We start from the raw sequence: 26,316 nt of genomic DNA on the forward strand, positions 1-26,316 counted from the left end.
TACAAGTTGAAATAATTGAAATGAGACACTTGCTTGACCTGGGATGCTTGCTTGCCTTGACTAAGGTATGACCGAGAGCCCGCAGGTTACAGAGTCAGTGCACTGACTATTATCCTGTGGTGGCCTTTTGCAGTGCAAGTGCCTTCCGAGGCCTTTACATAACATTAGCGCTAATAGTCAGTGCGCGCTGACATTTACCTGTAAATCAATTTTCCATCAGAAATGCACTTGAAAATTATGTTAAAATAGATGTGTAAGCGATTCAGCCCTGCCGCAAGCTAAAAACTACGGCTTTCTATAAGCTCCCGGGTAAGTTTTCCGGATATCGCTGTGTAATGTTCGTAGTTATATTAAAGTTTATAGCATTTTATTTCTGGATAATATTAGCTAGTTTAAGTGCGATGGAAGCAGTTAACAGTACCTTAAAGGCAAGTAAGGGGTCATTTGAGCGGTCTTCTGACCGTCTTTTATGAAAGACGGTTATTAAACTATTTAAAATCAGTATTAATTATTAATCAAAAATAATTCATTTTTTTAATCGTTAAAAAAAGTTCGAGAAAAAGATCTTGCTAAGTTCGCGGACGCTTCGTACTCAATCGACTTTTAAATATTTGCAAAAAAAAAGGCTTTCGAACTAAATAAAATCTATTAGCTTGCATTCAAATAAATAACGACGACGAAGATTACAAGAAAATAAATACTTATCTTCGTTTTCTTTTATAAAAATAATACTTATTAGATAGAAAGAGCTTAAGAAAGAGCTTAAAGAAGATAAATAAAAAAATAAAAAGATTTGCCGTCGATTCGATCTATAGCATCTCTTGACTCAATTCAAAGGACACGCAGTGAAATAAATTTTCGTAGCTTAATTAAGAATGAATAACATTATTAAATATTTATATATATATATATATATATTATTGCAATATTGTGAGCAATGTTATAAGCAATATAAGTGTCTACGTTCCCCGCGGTTTTTGGCGTTGAAGCGGGACATAATTTTTTCGCCCACTTTAGGGAAGGGCCCCAAAAGTTGCGACGTCAAGGCCCACTATTAATTCAAGTTCTTCGGGACGGTTTTCAGTTCAAGGACGGCCTTTGGACGGCTATAGGACGGTCTTAAAACGCTCGAAAACGGTCTTAAGACGGTTTTTATACGAAAAGACGAGCATTTAAATAGACGATTTAAATCGAATACAATAGTTCTATTTTGGCCATGATCTAAATAATTCAAATCGTTTGTTTTCAAATTCTATTCAATCTTAAGTATCGGCCTAGGGTGATCCACCAGCCATTCTAACCTATTAAAATCGTCCTTAACAGAGATGGTTATCAAACGATCAGCTGACCGTCTAAAAGCTCCTGCATTCCCCTTTAAGGTATATCTTTTCAGTCTCAAAGGATGTAAGGAGGCCCACCTAAGCGAGTCGACGATTAGCCTTTTTAAAGGCGGTGCAAGCAACTGTCTCTCTAGCACTCAATTCATAATAATAGCCTTTTCCGGCGCGATGCAGCCAGCTGTTCCTCGAGCATTTAATCCATAGAATAACCCCCTTCAACGCGTTGCAGCCAGCTGTCCTTCGAGCATTCTATTTAAAGCCTTGCTTTGATACTAGGTTGCATATTACACACACACACAAAGAGAGAGAGAGAGAGAACGACACATATTCAGGACAAACAGTATACAGCATTGCGGGCGCATCACCAAATACATGACGTCGCCTTCACTCTTCTCTCGATGGACAGGAAGTTGCAGAAGGCCATTGATACGGAGAAGCCGCACTGACTAAGCAAGAGTCTATAAGACATTTTCTAAGTTACTTTTGCAACCTTTTCCGCCAATCAGCATAGCTGTTCTCTCATCCAGAGACCAGCGTTCCACACAGAAGATGACCCTCACGCCCAAACGCCACCCTACCAGTCATTTTACATCCAGAGTGCCGCCCACCCGCTTCAAGGACAGAAATCAGATTTGAGATCATGCACTTGCGTCTATCACAAGACACCACGGTGAAATGTTAGTACACAGTTGGTTTCTCGGGGCTACCACGGAAAGCAAGAGGAGATTGTGGCGCCTTCGGCGGGAGGGCGGTCAACTTTTGGGGATCCTCGTGGCCATTCATGGCTACCGGGTCGTTCGTAGAGGAAGAAGCTGGCTGAAGATTCTCCTTGGTAGCCACAGCAGATGCAGCATGAGGACCTTCCGATGACGATAACAGGCCAGAAGTGCTATTTGTCGTGGCTGGAAAGAGGGCTTTAGTAGCATCATTTTCTTTTCGGGGTGAGATTTTTAGCTTGACAGTTCTCTTTCGCTCCGGTGTTGGGGTCTTAATGGACAGCTTGACAATCAACTTCTTCGGCTCTTCATGCAGATCCTCGTTTTCATCTTGATCAGAGAGGTCATCTTGATCGTCAACATCGCTTTCCGAAGGCACGTCTTCTTCCTCGTCATCGCCATAGTCTTGCTCGCTAGCGTCACCCTCCTCCTCAGAAGTCATCTCATCCACGCTGTTGTAGCCCGAAATTTGACGACCTGATTTGCGATTCGAAGCCTGTCCATTAGTAGCGGCAGCTCTTCGAGGTGGTCGGCCTCCGTTGCTCTCTGCGTAGCTTGGCTCGTCAGTCGCTCCATCAAAGCCAACGGCACAACCAGTACTCATTCCGCTCAACATACTCTCACCGTAAGCACCACCAAGGCGTGACTTGACTTGGCGCCCGCTTTGAGTGATGGTAGGGCCACTGGGTTCCGCTGGAGTGTGGGTTCCGGTGTTGCGAGTAGATTTGCGGGCAGCAGTAGAGTCCGAGCAGACCTCGTCCTCCTCGTCCGAGTAGGTATACTTCATCCTCTTCCCTCTAGTTCGGCCTTCGTACATAGAGTAGTTCGGCTCTGGTCGCTTGAATTGCTGTTTGCGAGTCTGGCGATATTCACGACGCTTGCGCTTCTATTGTCCGTATCAATATTGTAGACTCAGAAGTCTTGATGGAGACGCATACCTCTTCAGTAGCCTCGAATCTAGGGATAGCAGCCATCATCTTTGAGCTCAAAAGCCTAGCCTTCTGACCACCATCCTCGTTGGCGAGCTTTTCTGCTAAAGTCTTTAACTGATCGATATCACCAGCAACACTCCACCAAGTTCTCTTGATGTCAGTGTAGTCGCTCTCACGGTAAACTCTGAAATGTGTATCATCAAGACCCTCAATCAAGAAATATCTGCGCTTATAGCTATCGGAGCCCCAAGGTTGTACGGAAAGCGGTTGGTTGAGATCGTCCTCATGGCGATTCTGCTTGTAGGAGGCTTGGATTGTACTCTTAACGGTGTCGGAAGAGGCAAGAGACCATAGAATTAGAGTTCGTAGAAGGGTGAGCTACGCATAGCGGTTAGCAAATGATGATCCATCTTCAGCAGACTTCCTTACTCGCTCGGTGGGTGCCATGGAAGCAAATGTAGTCCCTCCAGATAACGGGTTCTTGCTCTCCCAGTCCTTGGCCCATTGTGATTTGTGTGTTTGAATAGCCTCCTCAAGCGCGCGATTATAATGTCCAGACCTGGTTTGGAAATTGAAGTCAGTGTCTGAAGCTTTGTGTCTGCCACCCACTCCGAGCAAGGCTACCTACTTAACATCTTGCTTTCTATTTAGCAAGAGACCAAGGAGCGCGCAAAGAAAATGCTCAACACCCTCTCCAGGAACAGTATCTACAATATCGCGCTCGAGCTCTTGGGGACCGAAGTTGACGAGGGATTTTGGGAAGGCTTCGGTAAACCGCGAGCGGAACATGCATATAAACTGCCATGTGCGCGTTAGCAACAATTCCGGCACAGAGCCACGCGTTTTAAACGTGTAAAGCCTGCGAGAACGCGAAGATGGGCAGATACACGTACTGCAATATCAGGATTATCTGCGAGCACGAACTCATGAGGAGGTGAAGGCGCGCGCTGCTGTCGGGGCGGCGAGTCGGGTTCGACGACCTAAGGCAATGGACTCATCAGCATTCTTGTCCACAACTTCAGGGACACTTCAATGTGCTCCGGAGCTATCGTGGGTATCCAAAATAGGTCTGCGATTCGAATCGAACCAGTCCGATGGATCAATTCGTTTCGAGGGGCTGGATAGTGTCAATTTACCTTGGATGGTGCAGGGCGGGGAGCTTTAGAGAAGAATTTCAGGATACCATCCTTTTTCTTCAATTGTAGCTCTTTCTCCACGTCTGAAGGAACATCGGACAGGTCTGAAGAGTCGTCGGAGCTCATTTTCGACGTTTTGGTGGGTGTCGAATTTTGGGGTTGTCGCTTTTGGAGGAATGAAGTCAGAGAGACTTTGCCGATAAAAGGCGGCAACGATCAGGCTAAGCATTTCTATGTCACGCATCTCTTTGGTAACATGATGGCCTAATAAAGACGACTAAATCAGAGTGAATTAGAGCACCTATTCCTTCGGATATTGGTGTGACTCGACATCACATCGATATGTCAAGAGCATAGGTAGTTGTAACCGGATATCATCCCTTTTAGTGTACATTATTCCAATATTGATCTGCGATGTATTCATACAACGTACCCAGGGCAACATTGTAGCTTCCGTCCTCCCGCAGCAACACTAACGCCCTATCCCAGCCCCAATTCAACCTCCAGTTTAGAATATAACAAATCACCGAGATCAGGCATTTGCTTTACGCCGCTACTGGGCTCAGGTAGTGGTGAAAGAAAGCGAGAGCATAGAAGCTTTTGTGCTTTTCCCAGTTGGCTAAAGGCGCCCTGCCAGCGCATAGGTTCCCCAGCAGATTTTGGCATCGTTTAAAGGACTCGGCGTCGAATTCCTCGCATTCCTATCATGCAAAGCCATTCGTAGTTGTTTGAGAGGCCTCTGCACATCCGTATCATAGGTAGTCGACCACAGCTGTACTACTAGCCGAAGAACTATCCTGAATAAGTTAGAAGAATGGCAAAACCCAAAAGCGAAGACTAATGAGCCAATCTACGGTTCAATAAGAAGCACGGTGTTGAAATGGCAATATGTACAAGAAACGGTTCGGAAAGTTGCCCATCATCTGTCACGGCCGCAATAATAACAGGACTCTTGAAGGGTTGCCTCTCGAGATGACGTTAGCATCCAGAGGATAGTCCCCTAGACTACATTCATGGCCAATAACAACTTGGCGACATGCAACATGTACAATTTTCCCGAATGGAAAACGACAACGACAACGAAAACGGAAGATTGTGACTTAGGTGATCGTAAACACGATTGAGTAATTTTGAGACCGAAGCCTACCGAACACTTGCAGGTTTGAACACCCAAGAAAGGTCAATACCGCATGCATGCCACCTTGCCGTCGCAAAGTTGTGAGGCATTCGGCGACGATCGCAACAAATCATGTTCAAAGAAGATAAAGTGTTCTTTCCAAAGAAGCAATATTGAGGAGGATGGCCTCTCTGAACGTACACAAAACTCGAGAAGCTACAGGTGACGCAGGGAAAGGATTTGGAATCACAGGGGAACAAGAGATTTTAATACTTGCGAGGAATTCGTTGAAATGTAGTGTCGTGCTCCAGCAGGGCGACCAGACGGTAGATGGTTCTTGAAGCAGGGCTCAGCCCGCAAAGGATTAGTTACGATCGTAAATATAAATCTGCGATGAGTCCGAGGGAATATTTTGTTCGTGAGCCTATCTTGAATGGAATCTGATAAGAATATGGCATTTGCATCATGGTATGGTCTTGAGCGTTGTGTCGTCGTCGTTGATTATGCTCGGCCGCTAGTGTGATCACGTGGAGAAAACCTCGTTTACACCCGCACACTCCCATTTGCATATTCCCGACTTTGGAAGGCTTCAATCCACGAAACTCAACCTCATTGACGACGACAACGGCAACGATGGGTCGGTAGGTGGTAACTTTTCAATTATTTCTCTAAGATCTGCGACTCTACGAAAACGAAGAGCATACCGACCGTGTCAGGTTGCTCGCAGGGACATTCTGGGCAGCTGTTTGAAGAGCTTTGGTGGACCGGAATTCGATGAGGATATACTGACAACGTTTGCAGCGTTATCCGAAACCAGAGAAAAGGACGAGGGTCTATCTTCACGGCCAATACGAGATTGAACAGTACGTGGAACTCCATCAGTGTTGACTTGGGCGGAAGGGAAAGAAATTCATTGCGGCGCAAACGCCCGAAGACCTCCACCAGCACACCATGTTTTAATGGAAACACTACTAATTATATGCTCTAGAGGCTCCTGCTCAGTTCCGTAACCTCGATTTCGCCGAGCGCAAGGGATATGTCCGAGGTGTACGTCTTCCTCTGGGGTTCCTGCTCAACTTTCAACCCGACCTCCGAATAAACTCCATCACCACCACCGGACACGCTCAGCTAACCCATAAACGCAGGTGATCAAGGAGATTATTCACGACCCGGGTCGAGGAGCTCCGTGAGTTTGCTCACAAAAGCCAAACATATGAAGGTTGAATCTATACTGACTGTTCTCAAGTCTCGCCCGAGTTGTCTTCCGCGATTCTTACCGGTTTAAGCTTCACACCGAGACCTTCATTGCCAACGAGGGGTACGGGTCCTCGAAAAATTTCGTCAATACATGTTAATAGTTGGCAGAATGTACACTGGTCAATTCATCTATGCTGGAAAGAACGCTGCCTTGACTGTCGGAAACGTCCTCCCACTCTCTAGCATCCCCGAAGGAACCGTTATCTCGAACGTTGAGAGCAAGGTCGGCGATCGTGGTGTCCTTGGACGTACATCTGGCAACTATGTCACCGTCATCGGCCACAACCCTGATGAAGGCAAGACCCGTGTCAAGCTCCCATCTGGCGCCAAGAAGGTTATTAGCAGCCAAGCCCGTGGTATGATCGGTATCGTTGCAGGTGGTGGACGCACAGACAAGCCATTGATGAGTACGTTCTGACAAAACGTTTTATGCAAGAGGAATTTCTGACAGATTTCGCAGAGGCCTCGCGTGCGAAGCACAAGTTCGCTGTCAAGCGCAACTCCTGGCCCAAGACTCGTGGTGTTGCCATGAACCCCGTGGACCATCCTCACGGAGTACGTACTTCCAAGTCGAGATCAAATACAGATATTTTGCTAACCTTTATTAGGGTGGTAACCATCAACATATCGGTAAGGCCTCGACAATCTCCCGATACGCTGTGCAGGGTCAAAAGGCTGGTCTCATTGCTGCTCGGAGAACTGGTCTGTTGCGCGGTACTCAAAAGGTCAAGGACTGAGGTGCTTGTGATGGGTATTTTTTTTTGCTTCGGATATGCTGGCTTCGCATTATATGTACCTTCGGGAGGAGCATATGCGTGGATGAATAAAAAACTTACAAAAAATATCTGAAATGTGGTCTATGACTTAGTGAGTCCGCGTGAGACTAGGTTGATTTCTGTCCATATCCCATCGATACTTCTCGACTCTTACTCATACCTCAGACGAAGTTGGGAGTGGATGGAAGCTGGGAGTAGATCATGCTTAATGAGAAAAAAGAACCTTTTGAGCCAGCGGAGGCGATTCGAATGCCCCAAGTTATCCCTACAATAACCCCAGTCCACATTCGAACGCAAATACATTGATTGTACTTCATAGGTATGCTATATGAGTTCGCTAAAAGCCAAGCATTGTAAGTAATGCTGTCCCACGATTCGGAAACCCCGCCAAAGCTCATCGACCCCACCATCCCTTGAGCTCCCCGACATACATTCCCCTTCAATTCTTCAACAACCTTCCTTCTCAGTCCTTCAAGAACATCTAACAACCTCCAAAAAACTTCACAGAAAATAAGCGTAGACATGGCTCCCATCAGAGAATACGCTCTTCTCTGCTTGGAGAACCCTCTGCTTGGTAAGGCATTTTTTTTAATTGCAGAAAAGTTCTCTGTTGATACCCCTCACCTGGAAACCGAAATCCACTCCAAGTCCCATGCAAATTCCTCAATATTGCCATCTCATAAGCAGAAACTGACCTCTATTTTCACCTTCAGACATCCAAGCAGTCGGTAACGCAGCCCTGCTCGAGAAATACAACCTCAAACCCAATGATGCCATCCTCGCCGAAGAGAAGCACCTCAGCATCTATGACGACCTCCTGAACAACTACTCCGCCAAACTCATCGCGGGAGGCGGCGCCCAGAATACTGCCCGCGGAGCTCAGTACATGCTGCCGCCTAACAGCGTCGTCTTCCTCGGCGGCGTCGGCGACGACAAGTACGCCGCCATCCTGCACGACGCAGTCAAGGCCGCCGGTCTCCGCGTCGAGTACCGTGTCGATAAGACCCAGCCGACTGGCCGGTGTGGAGTTGTTATCACCGACCACAACAGATCCATGGTCACAGATCTTGCGGCCGCAAATCACTATGACCTCGAGCACTTGAAGAGCCCCGAGGTGTGGAAGCTGGTCGAGGGCGCTACCACCTACTTTGTCGGTGGGTACCACTTGACGGTGTGCCCGCCTGCGATCATGGCGTTAGCTGAGGAAGCCGCTGCGAATGACAAGGCTTTTGTGTTCTCGCTGTCTGCTCCGTTCATTCCCCAGTTCTTCAAAGACCCCCTTGATGCTACGGCGCCTTACTGGGACTACGTGATTGGTAACGAGACCGAGGCGTTATCTTATGCTGAGAGCCATGGCCTTGAGACCAAGGATATCAAAGTAATCGCGAAGGCTTTAGCTGCCTTGCCAAAGAAGAATGAGAAGCGGGAGAGAGTGGCTATCATTACCCAGGGTACTGAGCCTACTCTTGTTTCTGTTGGCGGCAAGGATGTCCAGGAGTTCCCTGTTCACGCCATCGATAGCAAGCTGATTAATGACACTACTGGTGCTGGAGATGCTTTCGCTGCTGGCTTCACTGCTGGTTTGGTTGCTGGGGAGAGCTTAGCTCAATGTGTTGATCAGGGTCAATGGCTGGCTAAGTTGAGTATCCAGGAGTTGGGTCCTTCGTAAGTTACATTCCCTTTGTCTCAATTTGCGGCATCACATATTGCACACACCAGTTCCAGGAAAAATCTATTTCGAAGAGGCTAGCTACACCCCTCAACCTCATCTCGATATCCCACCAACAACATCCTCAATCCCCAAGATGCTGACAAACAAATGTGCAGATTCCCATTTCCCAAGCAGGCGTATAAGCCATCCAGCCAATAGACGACCCAATTTTCTTTTCGATTCTCACCTTGAGATTTTAGACGGCGTTCAAAGGAGAAAAAGGTTTCAACAACAGGAGCGTCTAAAATCTGGTGATTTAGCGCCCTTATATGATGAGATAACCCATGGTGATCCTCCACGATCATAGCATAGATAGCTGGCATTGCATTCAAATGAGTTGAAGGTCCTTCAACACAAAGTCTCCTTGTGGTAGTGACTGGCTCGGTATATCGCAGTATTGCCGATGTCTGACGGTGATGCCTCAAAGCCCATCCTGTCAGTTTAGGATCTTTTGGGTAAGACCGAGTCTGACACAGGCAGTAGGTACGTGAAGCGCACTTCGCGTTGGTACAGTAATTGTCGATCCGCATCTGCTCAACCGCCTTGACCGCCTGGGGGGGTTTGGCTGTATCCACCAAATTGCTGACTGCCGGTCCAGATAGAACTTTGAAGCATCGTATCTCGGTCAAAGGCACTGGCACCAGCGTAAATGGTGGAGTCGGCGTTCACCATCCCAAACATGCCATTTCTCACACCCATGACACCGTTCCGAACTGGAGGCGGAGTATTTACATAGATACTGCTCGAATCGGAGAATCCAGACGACATGTACTGCTGGTTGAGGGATTCCTGGAGTAGCTGATTGACAGATTGAGCCACCGAGCCAGAGGCTGGTCGGGGTCTTTGTCGTGCCCATGTAGTGTTGGCTATTCTTTCATCAAGACCTTCGTCCAACTGCCTGGATACTGACTTGTAAGCCCCTGTGGAACCTACAAGTGACGATTGACGGCCCCAAGACGTGGTTCGACAACTTGAATACCCAGTGGCAACCTCTAAAGCGGCTGCAGCTTCTAGTTGCTGTTCTCTTGTAGCTAAAGGGGCTGGAGAGTAGGAATATCTCATGGGACTGGTTAGCTTTAACTCGTTCGGCTGAGGAGCGAAAGCACTGTCTTGGAAGCCGGGCATGCTTGGCAACATCTTGGGCGATGAACGAACTTGCCAGTCATAGCCGTTGGATCCAGTAAGCGCGAAGATCTCGTTAGCAGTGCGGCTACCCATACCATAGGAGGTTTCGTCGTTTGCGTGGACTGTGCCGCTTGCTGATGAGTCAACGAGCCCGTCAACCATTCGAAGCATATCGTTTTCCATGCTGTGATGGGCATCGTATGTGCTTACAGCGTCTCGGACACCGCTGTGGTGCGAACCATCTAATTCTCGTGGCGAGAAGGCGCTTTTGCTGGTTTGGGTTGGGGTTGGGGTTGGGAATACGGAGGACTCAGCGGTATTCGGCGGGCTGGCCACCCCCTCAACAAAGTGAAAGACGTTCCTACCGTTGCTTTGGCTCAGAGTAATTGGAAATTGAGGTTGCATGTGGAAAGTGAGGCTGATACACAGGATATCCTGGATCCTAGACTGCATCTCGACACTTGGGTGGTGTCTGTTAATACCTTGGTCGGAGTTCCGTGGCTTGGACTCGCCGGCAATATTCTTGAAAACATCACATCCTTGTGGAAATTTGAAGCTTCGGAGAGGTTCAAAACCAACCGTAGACTCGTCTTCTTCTAGGAGGTACCCAACCGATGCCTGATTCCCAGAGAAGCGTTCGCCAAGTCTCGTAGAAACATTAGCAAAAGCCTTCCACATCTCGTTGATTTGAATAGCAATGGCGTTACTGGCTACTACTGGCGCAGACAGAGCCATGAGCCACTTGTTGTTGGCCATGACCCACGTGCTATACTGGCGGATGGCAGGAAGAACTCTCCGAGCAATAGCGGTGATCTTGTCGTTTTCGCGCTCCGACCGAAATCCACTAGGTCCGTTGGGAATATCTTCGCCTGTTGGCTCGTCTTCGAGTTCGGGGAGTAGAGTTTGCAGAAGGACAGTGAAGAAACGAACATTGAACCGAATGCAAAAGTTGTAAGAGTTGAGTGGGACCTCTTGAGACGTCTCGGTTGCTTGTTGGAATCTGGCATAAGCAAAATGTTGAGCGGCAATGTTGACGATCACCAATTTCTCCAGAGTTGCCCCAAAAGACTGCCCCTTGAGCAGTAGGGCTAAGCGTGACAGAATCTCTCTCTCCAACTCCTTTTGGGTCGCAGCAAATTCCACTCCCTGGTAAAACTTTGCCTGGAGCAACACATACCACCAGCAGAGCATTCTCAGCTTATCGTTATTCTGCTGCGGAACTTTCTTCTCCCAAGCAGAAATGATCTTCTTGAACTCGGTCTCAAGATTACCCTTCGCCAGAGCATGAGGATTTTCAGTTGTGAGCGCACGGTACAGATGGTAGATCGCATCAAGATGATTTTGTTCGGACAAGGCGATCACGGACATCTGACTGTGGGCTGCGCCATCGGTGGGACGGAGGTCGTTTGCCAAGGCGTAGTAGCCCATTGCTGGCTCCCAGCTCCGATCCTTGGTTCTGAAGCTATTTCTCCACCGGGATAGGTCACCAAGATGCAGAAGGGTTGCGTGGCAAGAGAGCTCAATGAGTGGCCTAATGTCCGGAGAAACTTTGACTCGTTGGTCGGCCGTTAAGGTGCTGAGAGATAAGCGGCTCGCGATTCTGTACAGGTTTTCCAGTCCATCGAAATGTGAGGCCAGTCGTTGAATGTAGCCCTTGTAGAAATACTGGCTAGTCTTGATAAAATCGGCATAGTGCTTCGCGGTGGCTCGACGTTCAACGTGGGTTTTATTCGCTTTCTTGGAATGCTCCATAACTTTTCGGTACCGGTTGTTGATCATGGTGTGTACACTCCAGAGGCGTTGTTCTACTTCAACAGATGTAGCGAAACTGAAGTCTGCGAATTGGACAGCCTCGCAGGCAGTGCGCAGCCTTGGCCGGTCAACAGAGGAGGGTCGAGGGAGGGAACTGTACTTACTCGACCATGCCATTGTCGATCTCCTTGTAAGTGGGATCTCGATCCTTCATCAAACCCTTGATTTGTGCCTCTAACTGTTGGACGAGCCTATATAAACTATGTGTTAGCCTCGTCACCACATACTACCGGTAGATGCTCTCTGTGGGGGGGGGGGAGAGGGGGAACACTGACGCCCAGCTTTGCGCCGCTGGAGAGGAATCCATGGTTGGTTTGTGTGGTTTGGGTCTGTGATTGTGATCGCAGGTATGCTAGGGCCCACGATCTTTCTTGAGGTTAGATTTGCGCGTGATGGTCCGCAAATCGAGGAGGGAGGTCGCAATCCATAGGTAGAGGTTCGGGCGGAAGGTGAACGGCTTTTTGTACTGCTCTGCGCGCTAATGGCTAGTTCAGATCAAAATAGAATGGCAGCTAGCGGCAGGGCCAGTGTTTGAATGGATGAATGGATGAATGGATGAATGAATGAACGAGGCAGCAAGACGAGACCTAGGTAACAAAGGCCGGTCGTTGTGGAAAGGTGAATGAATGCTTGATGCTTCCTCAATATCAGGCGCTCGGGGAAGTGGCAGAATACACGTGACCGTTGTAATTATTTACTAAATACTTTCCCTGGCGCGGAAGCTTTATTGGCAAGGCGGTGAGATCGCCATGGCTTGGCAGTACGAGGCTGAGGCTGAGGCTGAGGCCGAGGCCGAGGCCGATTACCATTTCTTACTCTACGCACTCGACATTTCCACGTTGATGCTTCTCCTGGATTCTACTTATATCTTACTTCTGACCGACACCTCGAATAATTGCATAGTAAGGTACCAGTTGCGAGAGGAGAACAAGGCACAGATCAGACGGACCCAAAGTATTTACCCCACGTTCATTCTACTGCAACTACAAACAAACATGGCCAAGCGCTCACGAGAAGACTTTGAGCCGTCCTCCTCTCCCGAGCTGGAGTCCGAGTCTGTAGGAGAAACTCCAGCTACTGCTCGATTAGTCGTTCATCCTAGCACGATCCAGATCCCTTGCTCGACTTCAAAATTCGTCCACCTCGACCTTGAAATTAGCGGTGAAGCTCCTATAGAAATGCGATGTTCTCTCCCACCACATCGCGGAGTTTTGACTTTTGCTTCTTATGATGAATACGATGTTCATTATGCTCAAACGCATACCAATCGATGCCTCGAGTGCAGGAAGAATTTCCCTACAGAGCACTTTCTGACTCTCCACATCGAGGAAAACCACGATGCCATGACCAGTTTGTTGAGAGAGCGAGGCGAGAAGACTGTCTGTACCACCCAATTTTATACAAAATTCCCTGCAATTTCTAATTGCCTCTAGTACTCTTGCTTTGTTGAAGACTGCGACCGCAAATGCTCAACTCCACAGAAGAGACGCATGCATCTGGTGGACAAGCACATGTTTCCCAAAGACTATGACTTCTACGTAGTGAACGATGGGATCGATCGTAGGAGTTCCATGCTGCGGTCGGGGAAGAACCGCAGACGAAGCTCAACAGCCCAACATCTCATGGAAATCGAAGAAAGAAACAGACGCCGAAGCTCTACTCTGCGAAGCACCGAGGAGACCGACGGAAGTGGGCCCGAGAGAAAAGAGACATCCGAGATGCCTCTCAGTCCTCCCAGTTCCAAGGAGAACACAGATATGGATTGCTTGTCGGGTGCCATGTCCGCTCTGAAGTTTGTGCCTCCGAGTGTCAGATTCGGCCGTGGTCGAGGACGAGGGCGAGGTGGATTCAGTAGGAGTTGAGGAATTCATGATTTACGATTAATGGAACGACTCACGAGGTGATGGGTAAACCTGTCACATTTTCAGCGTATGCAACAGTTGTATCTGTAATTTCGCTGTGGAGACTAGGGCAAAGAGAAAGTTCACCGAGGTTTGAAATCTTACATGACTTCGAAGGGAAGCCCTGGCTTTCACCACGATTATCCGATGATTCGACGTCCAGGTGGGTTGTTCACATTGGTCTGGGTTATCACGGGCACGATACAGACTTACCATACTGCAAGAGCAAGTGCTTGTCGAACGAAGCCTTTTATTTGGGTATCTGTCTGCACAAGCCTTCTAACCTCAATACTCCTCAACTCCAGCCATTAACGATGTCCTTAGATATGTACGCTAGAAAATACCCATACGGGCTCCCCACCCATTATCCCTAGGATTAATCACAATCTGGTACGGGAACGGGTTTGACTCGCTGGTCGTAATTGGTGGAATGTGGTCTTTCTCTCTGTTCACCGTTGTCACGATCTTCATGGCAGCTTTGAGAAGCATGGCTTCCATTGCTTTCCTGACCTTCGCGCGCTCTTCAGATTCCTACTATTAGCATTTTCGATATTATCGGAAATTTACAGCAGTCAGTACATACCACTTTCGGTCCTCGGGGTAGCAAGTGTAACATCCAGCGTCCACTGTTCCCAGCAAACCTCCTCCTCCCCTTTCGTAAACCAAGCCTTCCTCCTCTTCTTCTCGAAAAACTGCACTGCCATCAAGCCCCTCACGCCGGTGCTCCTCACCCCCATATCGGAACTCGTGTCCAGCTGCCGCACCAGCGTCGCAGTCCTCTGGTCGATCAACGTCTCCAGCTCAACATCCTCCACGAACGGCAGGGTCAGGTCCAGAATATCCCTCGTTGTCGGCCTCAAAGAAGGAAAGAATCTATGAAAAAAGATCGTGTGGAGAATACCTACGGGTTGCGAGTGTCAGCCTGGAAAACCCTCCCTCCCTTCCGTCGACCCATCCCGCGCAGAAGTAAAGCGAGCGAAGTGAAAGGGGAAATGCTAATTTACCCCGGACAACGTCTTTGACGGACGACGGGTCTGCGAACACCTCGATAATATATTCCGGGGGTCTGCGCTGCTCCATCGTTCGCGGGGGTCTGGATTATGGAAGCGTGGTGGACTGAGATGGGAAAGAAATGGAGGCTTCGCGGTGATGAGGGAGGATGGTCATGGAGGGGTAGTTGCTGTTTCATGACAAAGGCGGTGTCCACACCGACCTCGGCTTCGTCGCGCTCAACAAACATATTCTGGAAATCTCCTCGAGTCACTACAGAGAGACCTTGACATCAAGTCCCGTTGCGAGTCTCTTTCCCTCTTCTCAGCATCAACGAAAGTCATGTTTTCTGCTACAAGGAACTGGCTGAAGAGGAATAGGGCGCCGTTCGCAATTGGATTTGGCGTCATTGGGGTAGGCTATGTGGCTACGCAATATGTGTTGGGGAAGTTCTCAGAGGTGCGGGAGCGCATGAGCAGTGATCGCATAGCTCGAGAGAAGTACATCTCTCTTTCTCTCTCCTTCACTTTTTGCGTCAAAACTAACAATATGCCAGCCTGCGCCGGAGATTCGAGCAGAACCAAGAGGACTGCACCTTCACGGTGCTAGCTTTGCTGCCCACGGCGACGGATAACATTATGGGAGAGCTGCAGACGGAGAGAATAACCTTTGAGTTGCAGCAGCAGAAGGCTGCTAAGCTGGCGAGGTCTGGGGATGGGCAGCCTTCTGAGTTTGGGTCAGCGCCGCCGAGTGTGACAGATGATGATGGAAGAAGTATGGCGAGTATCCACAGCGAAAGTGGTATGCACATCAGTCAGTTGGGTATACCTAGCGCGAATGCGGCTGGCGAGACGTCGCAGGATGGCGGACAACCAGTGCAGAAAGCGAGAAAATCGAAGCTCCAATTGTGGAATGAGTTGAAGATTAGTGGTATGTTCAGCAGCAAAGGCTGGAGAGCTATGCTAATATTTCGCAGCAATCACTCGATCTTTTACACTGATCTATACCCTGGCTTTGCTAACACTACTCACTCGGATACAACTCAACCTCCTCGGTCGAAGAAGTTACCTATCTAGCGTGGTGTCTTTGGCTACGGGGGGAATGGAGCAGTCAGCTATCAGTTTAGAGAACAACGATGACGATAACTCAGATCAGGCTTACGGGAACGACTTTGAGACAAATAGGCGATACCTCACATTTAGTTGGTGGCTACTGCATCGAGGATGGAGGGAAATCATGCTGAAAGTGGAGCTGGCAGTGAAAGAGGTATTCGGATCCATGAATCTTAGAGAAGATGTTTCTATGCAGAGATTCTCTGAGCTCACATTGGAGGTCCGCAAGAAGGTCGAAGGAGCTACGGAAAGAGAGAGAAAGGAAGGGAATTGGCTGCAATATCTGCTTCCACCAAGAGATCAAGAAGAGTTGGTGCTCAAAGAGTCAGGGATGACAACCGAATCAACCGCATCGTCGGAATCGATCTCAGCAGCGGGCCCTCTTCGACGCCTCTTGGATGAAACCTCAGACTTGATCGACTCGCCACCGTTCTCTCATGTCTTAACCCTACTACTCGACGCTGGCTACTCGACTTTAGTCGATCAAAAGGTTGCTCAACAGGTTTTTAAGATGCCTGTCATACCTGACGTTCCTGATCTTGACGGGCCTCGAGTCACAGAAGTCTTCGACACCACGCCTGTCAAACTACCGATTCTTCTCGCAACTTTGACCAGACAGGCACATTCTATTGGTAACGGAGTACCGAACGAGTACCTTCAATCTATGGAGCAGGTGAGAGACCTGGAAGCGTTTGCGGCAGTTGTTTACTCCAGCAACTGGGAGAATGAGATCAGCCCGATGAACGACCCGGAGAGCAGCACTGTCATTGTAGAGAAGGACGGACTAGCTGGACCAGCAGGACAAGCAAATATCCAGGCTGCGGAGGCTGCAGGACAGGAAAGCATTGTAGACTTAGGGACGGCAAGCACGTTCGAAAATGCATGGGGGAAGGCCGTTGATGGTGAGAAAGGCACTGTGGTGTAAGATGTCTTGGCGGAGTTACAGATGTATGGAATACGGAACGATAAACTGTAGGCAGTGGAGGCAAAGCTCGGGGAACGAAAGGGCAATCAATCAAGTGGGACGTTGCAAGAAATGTAAGATACCGGGAGAGAGTAATGGATTAACATTTTAGATCCTGGATCTGTAGTAGACTCCTAACTCCTGCTACTCCGGTAACGCCTCAAATATTGGTAGCCTCCCTGAGCAAGAACAAACCGCGTCTGAGCGAAAACGCATCTCATATTGCCCGTACATCATCCAGCCTGCTCAGCTTGTTAGAGCACCCCCTTTACGAACTGGTCCAGAGCCAGCTCGAACAACTCGTTCGCAACTCCCACACCCCCAGGATGCTCAACTGGACTTAACGGGTTCTTAACCACTACACACAACAGTCAGCCATTTTCTCTTCCCCTACCTCTTGATGAAACCACCACAACTCACCAAACTCCACATAAAGATTGACGTAAATTTGGTGCAGCACATTCCGCATATTCAACGTCTGTGTATCCGTCAACATCACAAACTTGATGCTCGTTGGCGTCTCGTAGTAATGCAGCTTATACTGGCCCGTCCGATACGAGATGAAGCTGTCGTCCTGGCCCCCTAACTTGCGCACCATGTTGCGCAGCGAGAAGATCGTGCCGAAGATGAGTTTGGCATCATCCTGCGCCGAGAGACGGGGAGGGCGTGCCCGCGCTGGTCCATGGTCGGGGGCGAGGGCTGTGGTGGTGTTGTTGGAGTTGGTGCTCGATGTCGAGATAGGGCGGTCGGACTGTTGACGGGCCCAGAGTCGGGAGTAGATACATTCCGCTGGCTGTGTTAGCCGCGATATCCAGGAGTGGTGGCTAAGGGGAAAATTGTACTATGCCGGTCGAATATGTAGAAGCTGTAGACCACCATTGTGCTTGTGTTGACCTTACACCTTCCCAGCTCCCTACTCAAACTAAACGAGAGGGCTAGGGGCGGCCCCGGGGACGACACATGGGAAGAAGGCTGGAAGCAAGCTTTCGCCAAGATCTTGGAGCCCCGCGAATCCCAATCAGGATGACTGATGGGATCCGACTCTCTTTTCTCTCAACACACGCTTCTGGCTTCAAGCTATTGTCGAGTAGGAAGGATGCACTAGCCTGACTATCCATCAACCCACCTGGAGCGCTTCCTCGTCATGAATAACACCGTGGAAGGATGTGAGCCCTCAAGCCACCCGGGCGACATCTCAGCAAAGGAATTTGCGGTTGGCATTCTGCCTTCACATGGTAATGTTCCGCCCTCCGTGCTTCGAGGCAGAGCTTGACAGAGCGCAACTCTAATAAAAAGGGGGTGGATAGGCATATCTTTGGACGTGCCCGGAGACCCAGAGCTGCAACGATCGCATTTGAGCAAGCACCTGTGAGCGTTACTTTTTCGCTTGAGGTGGTCGGGATGGAGGGGTAATTGTGTGCTGATGGATGCGAATAGCTCCACGCCTGCGTACCAGAGTCCGCTTAGACACCACCGCCGCACGCCCTCGCAGCATCGCGAGGTCAAGGAGACTTTGAACGCCAGAAGCGCCTACACGAATAATCAAGATGACGGCAAGGCTGAGCACCACATCAACCAGTACATTATCAAAGATGAGATTGGACGCGGCTCGTTTGGCGCGGTGCACTTGGCTGTTGATCAGTATGGCACGGAATATGTGGGCATCATCAGGAGACCGATTACTATCGCGGAAGAGGCTGATAACCCGATCAGGCTGTCAAGGAGTTCTCGAAGTCTCGTCTGCGAAAACGAGCCCAGTCCAATATTCTCCGAAGCCCACATGGACCTCGACGACCCGGACATCTAGCTGCGAGTGGTGGACTCAATTCGCCTCTACATCGACACTCGGCATCGGACATTCATAAATACCAGGAAGCAGGAAACCCGTTGTACTTGATCAAGGAGGAGATTGCTATCATGAAGAAGTTGAACCATCCTAACCTGGTGTCGCTTATTGAAGTGCTGGACGATCCCGAGGAAGACTCATTGTACATGGTCTTGGAGATGTGCAAGAAAGGTGTGGTCATGAAAGTCGGACTGAACGAGAAGGCAGACCCGTATGACACTGAGAGGTGTAGGCTTTGGTTCAGAGATCTGATATTGGGAATCGAGTACCGTAAGCGACATCGCCCCTTTTCGGCTCGCTTATTGACACAGTTGAAGTTCACGCCCAAGGTGTTGTGCATCGGGATATCAAGCCTGACAATTTACTCCTGACCGAAGACAATGTCCTCAAGATCGTTGACTTTGGTGTATCTGAGATGTTCGAAAAAGCCTCAGATATGATGACTGCCAAGTCCGCCGGATCGCCTGCTTTCTTACCGCCGGAGCTTTGCGTGACCAAGCACGGAGATGTCTCTGGGAAAGCTGCGGATATCTGGTCTATGGGTGTATCCTTATACTGTCTAAGATTCGGATGCATACCCTTCGAGCGGCCTGGAGTTCTGGAATTATACAACGCCATTCGGAACGATAACCTAGAGATCCATGAGACTGACTCGGAGTTCTGTGATCTGATAAGAAAGATGCTTGAGAAGGATCCCAAGAAGAGGATAACGATGCCGGAGATTCGAGTATGACCACCATATTACTGTATCTTCTTGAAGCTAATGGGTAGCAGGCACATCCGTGGGTGACCAAAAACGGTGCAGATCCATTACTATCTGAAGAGGAGAACACCTCGGAATTAGTTGAACCGCCAAGCGCGATCGAGGTCAATCATGCCATCACAGCAAGAATGAGGAATCTCCTTGTTATGGTACAGCCCATCTCATATCTTCTCCCACTGACGTGTACTAAATGCCCACAGATGAAAGCAGTCAAAAAGTTCAAGACACTGGTAGAAAAGCGGAGACCTTCTGCTCTGTCTGGTGCTCTAGGGAGAGGACTCGGTGCTATCCACTCTTCCTTGAGTTTAAGTGTCGATGGAGAATCCGAGAGAGCGGGAATGGGTTCTCATAAATCCAAAAGCTCAATCTTCGATGATCGAAGACACCCGAAGACTGTTCTAGCCACTGAAGGGGTCCATTACACGCCTACTCAAGTCCCGAGCCTCCGACCAAGAGCCGGTAGCGCTGTCTCAGGCGGCTCTCCAAACGACACTTGCAAGTCAATTCCCACCATGGTGTCCAAATCATCACCCCCGATCCTCGCCAAAGAGGACTCGGGCGAGAAAGGCCACGCACACGACCCCCTCGAAGAAGAACCGCTCTTCCTTGGCATTGGCGCGGGCGGCCACGAGGCTCTCGACGCTTCTCTGCAGAGCATCATTGCAGAGTCCCCCACGTCCGCCGAGTCTAACATCTACGAGAAAGCTTACCAAGAGGAAGTTGATCGCATCCGTAGCGCGCGGGGCCACACTGCTACCATCTACCTCACCCGCCGGGTTGAATCGAAGAAAGAGTACAAGGCTGACGAGAACATGGTGGATGCGCCGCACCCAAGTGAAGTTGCAGGTGCCACGCAGGGTTTTCGAGACTTTCTGGATAAGGCGAGGAAGAAGAAAGCCGAGCCTGAGAATAAGGAGGGGCTTGTTGTGGGCGGCAATCGGTTTGCGGATATTGCGTCGAAGGCAGTTGAAAATACTCGGATCTTGGGGAGAGAGTTGAGCGACAGGAGTGGTGGGTTGGTGGATAGTGTGTTGGCCAAGGCAGTGGAGAAGAGAGCTGAGCAGAAGGAGGCGAGAGGAGGGAGCGGTACGGCGGTTGTGGGTGGCCGATGGGGAAGTGGACAGGAGTGAGTGGCTCCTCTTCTGCATGGACTGTTCTTCGTTGGGTTCGGCGCGGGAGGACACCCCGCGGGCTTGAATGGCTTGGATTTGGTCCGAGCTCCAAACGGGACGGATGGGATACGGACTGGACTACCCCTTGTGCTGCGTTGGTGGCTTAAGTGGCGCCATGGGAGTTTTGATGGACTTTTCTATCTCGGCATGAGAAAATACGATGGGTATGGGATCAAGTGTCGAGCTGAAGTTGAAAACTATGGATAGCTGGCACGTGAGGCAAGTCTTTGATAGTGTGCATGTGCATTTTCAGAACAGTTGGCTTGTGTCGATGTTGTGTTTGGGCTTGGACAGAAGGGGAGGGGGCCTCGAGTGAGGTCAATATAATCATGATACGAATCATATGAAGTACGGTACGGGATTTTGCAACATTTGAATGGAGTTGTTGTCGGTACCTACCGTAGTCGAGCTTGATGAGTAACGAAGATCCATGTCCCGACTTTGGGGTTATTACCGCACTCCTCGCTCGGCGAATTCTTCGGTGGTTGCAGTCACCATGGCCTGCCTCCCAGGGAAACCCGGGAAGCGAGGAGGGCTGGTAGGTACTTACCGGCGACCGATAAGCTTTTGCTCTTTCCGTGCTTGGGGGGGGGGGGGGGCCATGAGGGGAGAGCCCAGTGCTTGCAACGTCGGTAACTTAGTTGTCCCGTACTTGATATGATAGAGTAGGTAATGCCCGCTGCTGAGTAAGGTCCCAAGTCCTCGGCCTCGGACCGGCGGAAGGAGACGGACGAGAGGATTCTGCGGGTGTCGGACAGCGTGCCCGCGAGCAGGCTGTCTAGGTAGCTAGCTGTCAGGCTGTCCAGCTGTCCAGCTGTCCAGCTGTCCGTACGCCGACGGGCGCGTGACCCGATTGCGTGGAATGGACAGGAATGGTGCAACCACGAGCGGAGCTGAGCTGAGCTGAGCTGAGCTGAACTGAGCTGAGCAGAGCTGAGCTGGGCTGGGCTGGGCTGGGCTGGGCTGGGCTGGGCTGGGCTGGGCTGGGCGGCGCACAACAGATACGGTAACCGTACACCGTTCTTGAGGATGGCGTGCAGAAGGAAGAGCTCGGTGACTTGCCAAGGCAGGCAGAAGAGAGTTACGGTAGGTGGGACGGAGTAAAGGATCGGTGCGTACGGTGTGTGTACAACCAGTACGAGGGAGATACCGGTACGGTAAGCAATGGGATAAGCATTTCCCCATGGAATCATGGATGATTCTGATATGATTTACGGAGCCATCCATCCTGCAGGAGTGACGAGGGGAGACAATGTTCGCCTCGTCCATCAGCCATGGCGGGGTGTTCTGGCTGTTTGTTCCCTTCAGGCTTTGTTACCGTGGTTTGCAACCCACGCACACTCACTGACTGACTACTGACTGACTGACTGACTGACTGCACTTGACCCGAGCGGTGAATTGAGGGGACCTCCCACCAGGGATCGGCTCCTACTGGGGTGAGAAGGCGAGAAGGTGAGAAGGTGAGAAGGGGGGAAGGTGAGGTGGTGAGCAGGTGAGAAGAAGAGTAGGTCCAAGGAGGACACTGGAAAACCCTCATGTAGATAAGTAATAGACCTGGCATTACAAGACCTGGCATTTCCACAGCCTCATGTACATGGACGGAGGAGGAGTACCGGTATCCAGAGTAGAGTAGAGTAGAGTCGAGTCGAGTAGAGTCGAGTAGAGTACCGTAGAGTACCGTACCGTACCGTACCGGTAGTATCCTAAGCGAGACACCGACGGAGATCTGAGCCAGCCATGTCGCTGTCAAGCAATGCCGGTACCTACTCTACCGCCGGGAAAAGGGACGTCGAAGAGAGTTCGCCGTCGCAGCAGCAACAAGGATGGCTCACCTACCGGTATATCCTACGACAGTACTACGTAGATTCCAGGATACCTTGAACCACCAGTAGCCGGCTTCTACTGACCACCATGGAAACGAGGAGTTTTATAGAAAACATGCGCAGTCCGCTTTCTGTCTTGAAACGCGACTCTATCATAAACGTAGGCCGGCTGATGGATTGATTGATGGATGGATGGATTGATTGACTGACTGACTGACTGACTGACTGACTGACTGACTGACTGATTGACTGATTGACTGATTGACTGACTGGTAAGAGTTTCCCAGCAGCGCATCCTTACCCACTGCGCGGCGACTGCTGCAACCTTTTTATCCGCAGCAGTCGCAGCTGATTGAGGCACATAGCGACATCTCCAATTTCTTGTCTGGCCAGGCATGGGCAGTGAGTGCCATTGCGGTGCCTTTGCAACTCTTTTACTCCGGCACCTGCCCTCGCCTCGCCTCGCCCGCCTCGCCCACTTCTTCCCATTCCCTTGTGCGCTCTAGTCCCGTAGCCAACTGTCCTTCTGTCATTCACTGATCTCATGTATCCATATGTTCATTCGTTGATTCATCGATCCATCGACCCATTGATCCATTGATCCGTTGATCCATCCATTCACCGCGTCCCGCTCCGTAAATCCCTCACCACCACCGACGACCACCACCACCACCACCAGCACCAGCACCAGCACCAGCATCAGCACCAGCACCACCGCCACGACCACCACCACGACCACCACCACCAACAAAAACACACGCCTTTCCTCTTCGAAATAAAGGCCCTCGAACTCGCACTCGCACTCGCACTGCCCACGGCCCACGGCCCACGGCTTTTGCAACTTTCCCCCCCGCCCGTCCAAAAGGCTAGCTAGCTAGCTAGCCAGCCAACCAACAAGCAATACGGCAGTCCAGCCCCCCAGCTATTACATACCTACCATACCGACTGCCCTACTGCCCTACTGCCCACTGCCTACTGCCTACTGCCTACTGCCTACTGCCTACTGCCTACTGCCTACTGCCCTATTGTCTTACTGCCCTACTGGCTCTCGAAAAAGTATTTCCCTCTTCCCACCTCCTTCACACATCGCAACAACTTCACTTCGATCCGCGCGACGCTCTTCAGCTCGGAAAGGCTCCCAAAGAGGACGAGTCTCGCCCGCACCGCGTGGCCTTCCTCCCACGCTCTCCGCCTCTCACCTCCCATCATCCACCACCCACCCACCCCTAGTCGATTCGATTCGATCGGGCGCAGAATCCAATCCCCCCTCGCCCCTCCATACCGAGGAGGCAACAGCTGAACCAAAACACACACCCCACACACGCACACACACGCACAAACAAGAGGGGGAAGAAGGGACATGGCCACCTTCACCAGGCCGAGAGACCAGTTCGCCGCTGAGAAAGCTCATTCTTCTCCTGGAGCTTCGCAGACGTCATCAGCAGCTGGCTCTCCAGAATTCCCGCCCGTCAGACAGAATGGCATTGCTGCTGTTCCTAGCACCGAGAACCTCAATGGGAACGGCCATGCTGCGCCACCAGCCGAGCCACATAAATCCACTCTCGCGCAGCAGCCAGAAAAGCCCTCAATGACAAAGCGACTCACTCGCATGTTCTCAACAAAAGATTCCTTGCGCTCAGAGCTCAGCATAACTTCCCAACCCGCGACCAACGGCACTTCTTCCAAAACCGACTTGGTTGCGACCTCGCAAAAACCCAAGCCTCCTTCCCGGCAGTCGTCTTCGACCGACAAAGGAACTAGCAAGACCGAAAAGCCCGAGAAGCCCACGACGGCGCCAGCAAAGGACAAGAAGGCGGCGGGGACGGCCTCTGCGCACCAGAGGTACATCCCCAATGCCGACCTCAAGGGTGGCCATGAGCACCACCTCAAGAGCGCGAAGAGGCAAGAGAAGTTGTCGGACATGCTCCGGAATGTGATCAGTGGCAAGACCAAGGCTCCAGAGCATGTACAGGAAGGGGAACAGCAACTGTCCCTCATGTCAAGCTGGGTGGATCAACTCAAGAGCGAACGCGAAAGCCTGGCCTCCGAGAAGAAGGGAGGCCCCAACGCGACCACTTCTTTGGTTGAGAAATACGGCAAGTGCCAGGAGATCGTCGGACGCGGCGCCTTTGGCATTGTGCGGATATCCCACAAGCGCAGTGAAAATGGATCGGGGGAGCAGCTGTACGCGGTGAAGGAATTCCGACGACGCCCCGAGGAGAACGAAAGAAAGTACAGCAAGCGCCTCACATCTGAGTTCTGCATATCGTCTTCGTTACGCCACCCCAACGTGATCCACACCCTCGACCTGCTGCAAGACTCCAAAGGAGACTACTGCGAAGTCATGGAGTTCTGTGCCGGTGGTGACCTCTACACCCTGGTCCTGGCCGCTGGCAAGCTCGAAGCCATGGAAGCCGACTGTTACTTCAAGCAGATGATGCGGGGTGTGGAATACATGCACGAGATGGGAGTTGCACACCGAGATCTGAAGCCTGAGAATCTTCTCCTGACGACTCATGGGTCCCTGAAAATCACCGACTTTGGGAACGGGGAGTGCTTTCGGATGGCCTGGGAATCAGACGCACACATGGTCTCTGGTCTCTGTGGCTCTGCTCCTTACATTGCTCCCGAAGAGTACATCGACAAGGAGTTTGATGCTCGAGCTGTGGATGTCTGGGCTACCGGTGTCATATACATGGCGATGCGCACTGGACGTCATCTGTGGCGCGTCGCCAAGAAGGACGAGGATGAGTTCTACGCACGCTACCTGGAAGGACGCCGAGATGAGGAGGGGTACGCGCCTATAGAGTCCCTCCACCGAGTAAGTTTATCCGTCTGACATGGACCAAACCTCAAAACTGACCCAGAAAATCAAGGCTCGCTGCCGCAATGTCATCTACTCCATCCTCGACCCTAATCCTTCTCGCCGGATCACAGCCTCTCAGGTTCTCAAGTCCGAATGGGGTCGGGAGATCAAACTCTGCAAGGCTGGTGAAGAGGGTCTCTGACAATATGCGCTTGACCGTGGATTCCAACAGCCGAAGAAGCTCTTCTCGACTCTACCCAGAGAGACCAATGTCGCTGTGCGCCTCCCTCCTTGTCCGGAAGTTAGACAAGAGGGCTCGCATACATTCTACGCTCACAAAAACTGCAGTTGCGGGGTGGGCATTTCGAATACACTTGTAGTAGCGACGGGCAGGAGATCAACAGTGAGAAAGCCAGTTTGAGCAGGCTTGGGTTTGACGGATCAGGCTGGGACATAGGGACTTGCATGGGGTCTGCTTGGATTTTGGAGCGTTGGTGTTTGTGGCGTTTTCCCCCCCGCCTTTTGCTCTCCTGGTACGTGGGTGGTTGTTTTATTCAATTGTTTGCTACGGACGGGCGTATGGCGCACCGGGCGGGATCCAGCAAATCAAAGGACTCGATGAAATCGGAACTGGTTCCTTGACTCCACACAAAGAAAGCATGGGGGAAAGGCAAAAACTCAGTCCCCGGGGTGGGGAAACACAGCCTGGCAGTCACCTAGGAGGCTTTTTTTCCCTTCTTCTCTTGTATCTCTCTCAGCGTTGATTGTTGCCTCTACTTTTTTTTTTTTTCAGCAGCTAGCTAGCGAGCAAGCAAGCAAGCAAGCGTTTCTTCTTCCGTTTGGCAGTTTTTCGCGCATGGTGGTTGTTGCTGAGAGAGAGTGCACTTGGACCTGCGTGTGTGTGTGTGTGTGTGTGTGTGTGTGTGTGCGTGTGTGTGTGGCATTGGAGTGGGTGAGTGGGTGAGTGGGTAGGTTGGTGGGCTAGGTGGGATAGAAAGGACTTTGAGGATTGGAGAG

At 50.6% G+C, this 26,316-nt stretch overlaps 10 protein-coding genes across 10 annotated transcripts; 6 read left to right on the forward strand and 4 right to left on the reverse strand.

The window, feature by feature from the left end:
* Nucleotides 1–2,018: 2,018 nt before the first annotated feature.
* L3040_004381 (uncharacterized protein) lies at nt 2,019–4,250 on the reverse strand (the record flags this gene model as incomplete). Its single annotated transcript, XM_007291442.2, has 6 exons — nt 2,019–2,942; nt 2,995–3,366; nt 3,418–3,547; nt 3,617–3,786; nt 3,882–3,968; nt 4,125–4,250. 6 exons carry the CDS (start codon nt 4,248–4,250, stop codon nt 2,019–2,021), a joined length of 1,809 nt encoding a protein of 602 aa, XP_007291504.2.
* A 1,624-nt stretch (nt 4,251–5,874) lies between these two features.
* Nucleotides 5,875–7,235, forward strand: L3040_004382 (60S ribosomal protein uL2; the record flags this gene model as incomplete). Its single annotated transcript, XM_007291443.2, has 8 exons — nt 5,875–5,882; nt 6,043–6,104; nt 6,230–6,288; nt 6,387–6,427; nt 6,488–6,559; nt 6,607–6,905; nt 6,959–7,053; nt 7,107–7,235. The coding sequence occupies 8 exons, from the start codon at nt 5,875–5,877 to the stop codon at nt 7,233–7,235; spliced, it is 765 nt and encodes a 254-aa protein (XP_007291505.1).
* A 561-nt stretch (nt 7,236–7,796) lies between these two features.
* Nucleotides 7,797–9,144, forward strand: L3040_004383 (uncharacterized protein; the record flags this gene model as incomplete). The annotated part of the gene is made up of 3 exons (XM_007291444.2): nt 7,797–7,848; nt 7,988–8,939; nt 9,102–9,144. The coding sequence occupies 3 exons, from the start codon at nt 7,797–7,799 to the stop codon at nt 9,142–9,144; spliced, it is 1,047 nt and encodes a 348-aa protein (XP_007291506.2).
* A 375-nt stretch (nt 9,145–9,519) lies between these two features.
* Nucleotides 9,520–12,229, reverse strand: L3040_004384 (uncharacterized protein; the record flags this gene model as incomplete). The annotated part of the gene is made up of 3 exons (XM_007291445.2): nt 9,520–11,980; nt 12,027–12,113; nt 12,198–12,229. The coding sequence occupies 3 exons, from the start codon at nt 12,227–12,229 to the stop codon at nt 9,520–9,522; spliced, it is 2,580 nt and encodes an 859-aa protein (XP_007291507.2).
* A 688-nt stretch (nt 12,230–12,917) lies between these two features.
* Nucleotides 12,918–13,784, forward strand: L3040_004385 (uncharacterized protein; the record flags this gene model as incomplete). The annotated part of the gene is made up of 2 exons (XM_007291446.2): nt 12,918–13,301; nt 13,356–13,784. The coding sequence occupies 2 exons, from the start codon at nt 12,918–12,920 to the stop codon at nt 13,782–13,784; spliced, it is 813 nt and encodes a 270-aa protein (XP_007291508.2).
* Nucleotides 13,785–14,156: 372 nt separating this feature from the next.
* On the reverse strand, nt 14,157–14,903 carry L3040_004386 (uncharacterized protein; the record flags this gene model as incomplete). The annotated part of the gene is made up of 3 exons (XM_066154812.1): nt 14,157–14,344; nt 14,407–14,724; nt 14,828–14,903. 3 exons carry the CDS (start codon nt 14,901–14,903, stop codon nt 14,157–14,159), a joined length of 582 nt encoding a protein of 193 aa, XP_066011955.1.
* Nucleotides 14,904–15,155: 252 nt separating this feature from the next.
* Nucleotides 15,156–16,850, forward strand: L3040_004387 (uncharacterized protein; the record flags this gene model as incomplete). The annotated part of the gene is made up of 3 exons (XM_007291448.2): nt 15,156–15,313; nt 15,370–15,743; nt 15,790–16,850. 3 exons carry the CDS (start codon nt 15,156–15,158, stop codon nt 16,848–16,850), a joined length of 1,593 nt encoding a protein of 530 aa, XP_007291510.2.
* A 293-nt stretch (nt 16,851–17,143) lies between these two features.
* Nucleotides 17,144–17,768, reverse strand: L3040_004388 (uncharacterized protein; the record flags this gene model as incomplete). The annotated part of the gene is made up of 3 exons (XM_007291449.2): nt 17,144–17,247; nt 17,310–17,678; nt 17,732–17,768. 3 exons carry the CDS (start codon nt 17,766–17,768, stop codon nt 17,144–17,146), a joined length of 510 nt encoding a protein of 169 aa, XP_007291511.1.
* A 265-nt stretch (nt 17,769–18,033) lies between these two features.
* Nucleotides 18,034–20,628, forward strand: L3040_004389 (uncharacterized protein; the record flags this gene model as incomplete). The annotated part of the gene is made up of 7 exons (XM_066154828.1): nt 18,034–18,124; nt 18,197–18,257; nt 18,327–18,546; nt 18,603–19,005; nt 19,053–19,462; nt 19,510–19,647; nt 19,699–20,628. The coding sequence occupies 7 exons, from the start codon at nt 18,034–18,036 to the stop codon at nt 20,626–20,628; spliced, it is 2,253 nt and encodes a 750-aa protein (XP_066011956.1).
* A 3,225-nt stretch (nt 20,629–23,853) lies between these two features.
* Nucleotides 23,854–25,501, forward strand: L3040_004390 (uncharacterized protein; the record flags this gene model as incomplete). Its single annotated transcript, XM_007291452.2, has 2 exons — nt 23,854–25,314; nt 25,370–25,501. The coding sequence occupies 2 exons, from the start codon at nt 23,854–23,856 to the stop codon at nt 25,499–25,501; spliced, it is 1,593 nt and encodes a 530-aa protein (XP_007291514.1).
* Between the last annotated feature and the right edge of the window lie 815 nt (nt 25,502–26,316).

The sequence above is a fragment of the Drepanopeziza brunnea genome, assembly GCF_022702325.1.
Source record: "Drepanopeziza brunnea f. sp. 'multigermtubi' strain 214-2 chromosome Unknown ctg6, whole genome shotgun sequence".
Classification (NCBI taxonomy): Eukaryota; Fungi; Ascomycota; class Leotiomycetes; order Helotiales; family Drepanopezizaceae; genus Drepanopeziza; species Drepanopeziza brunnea.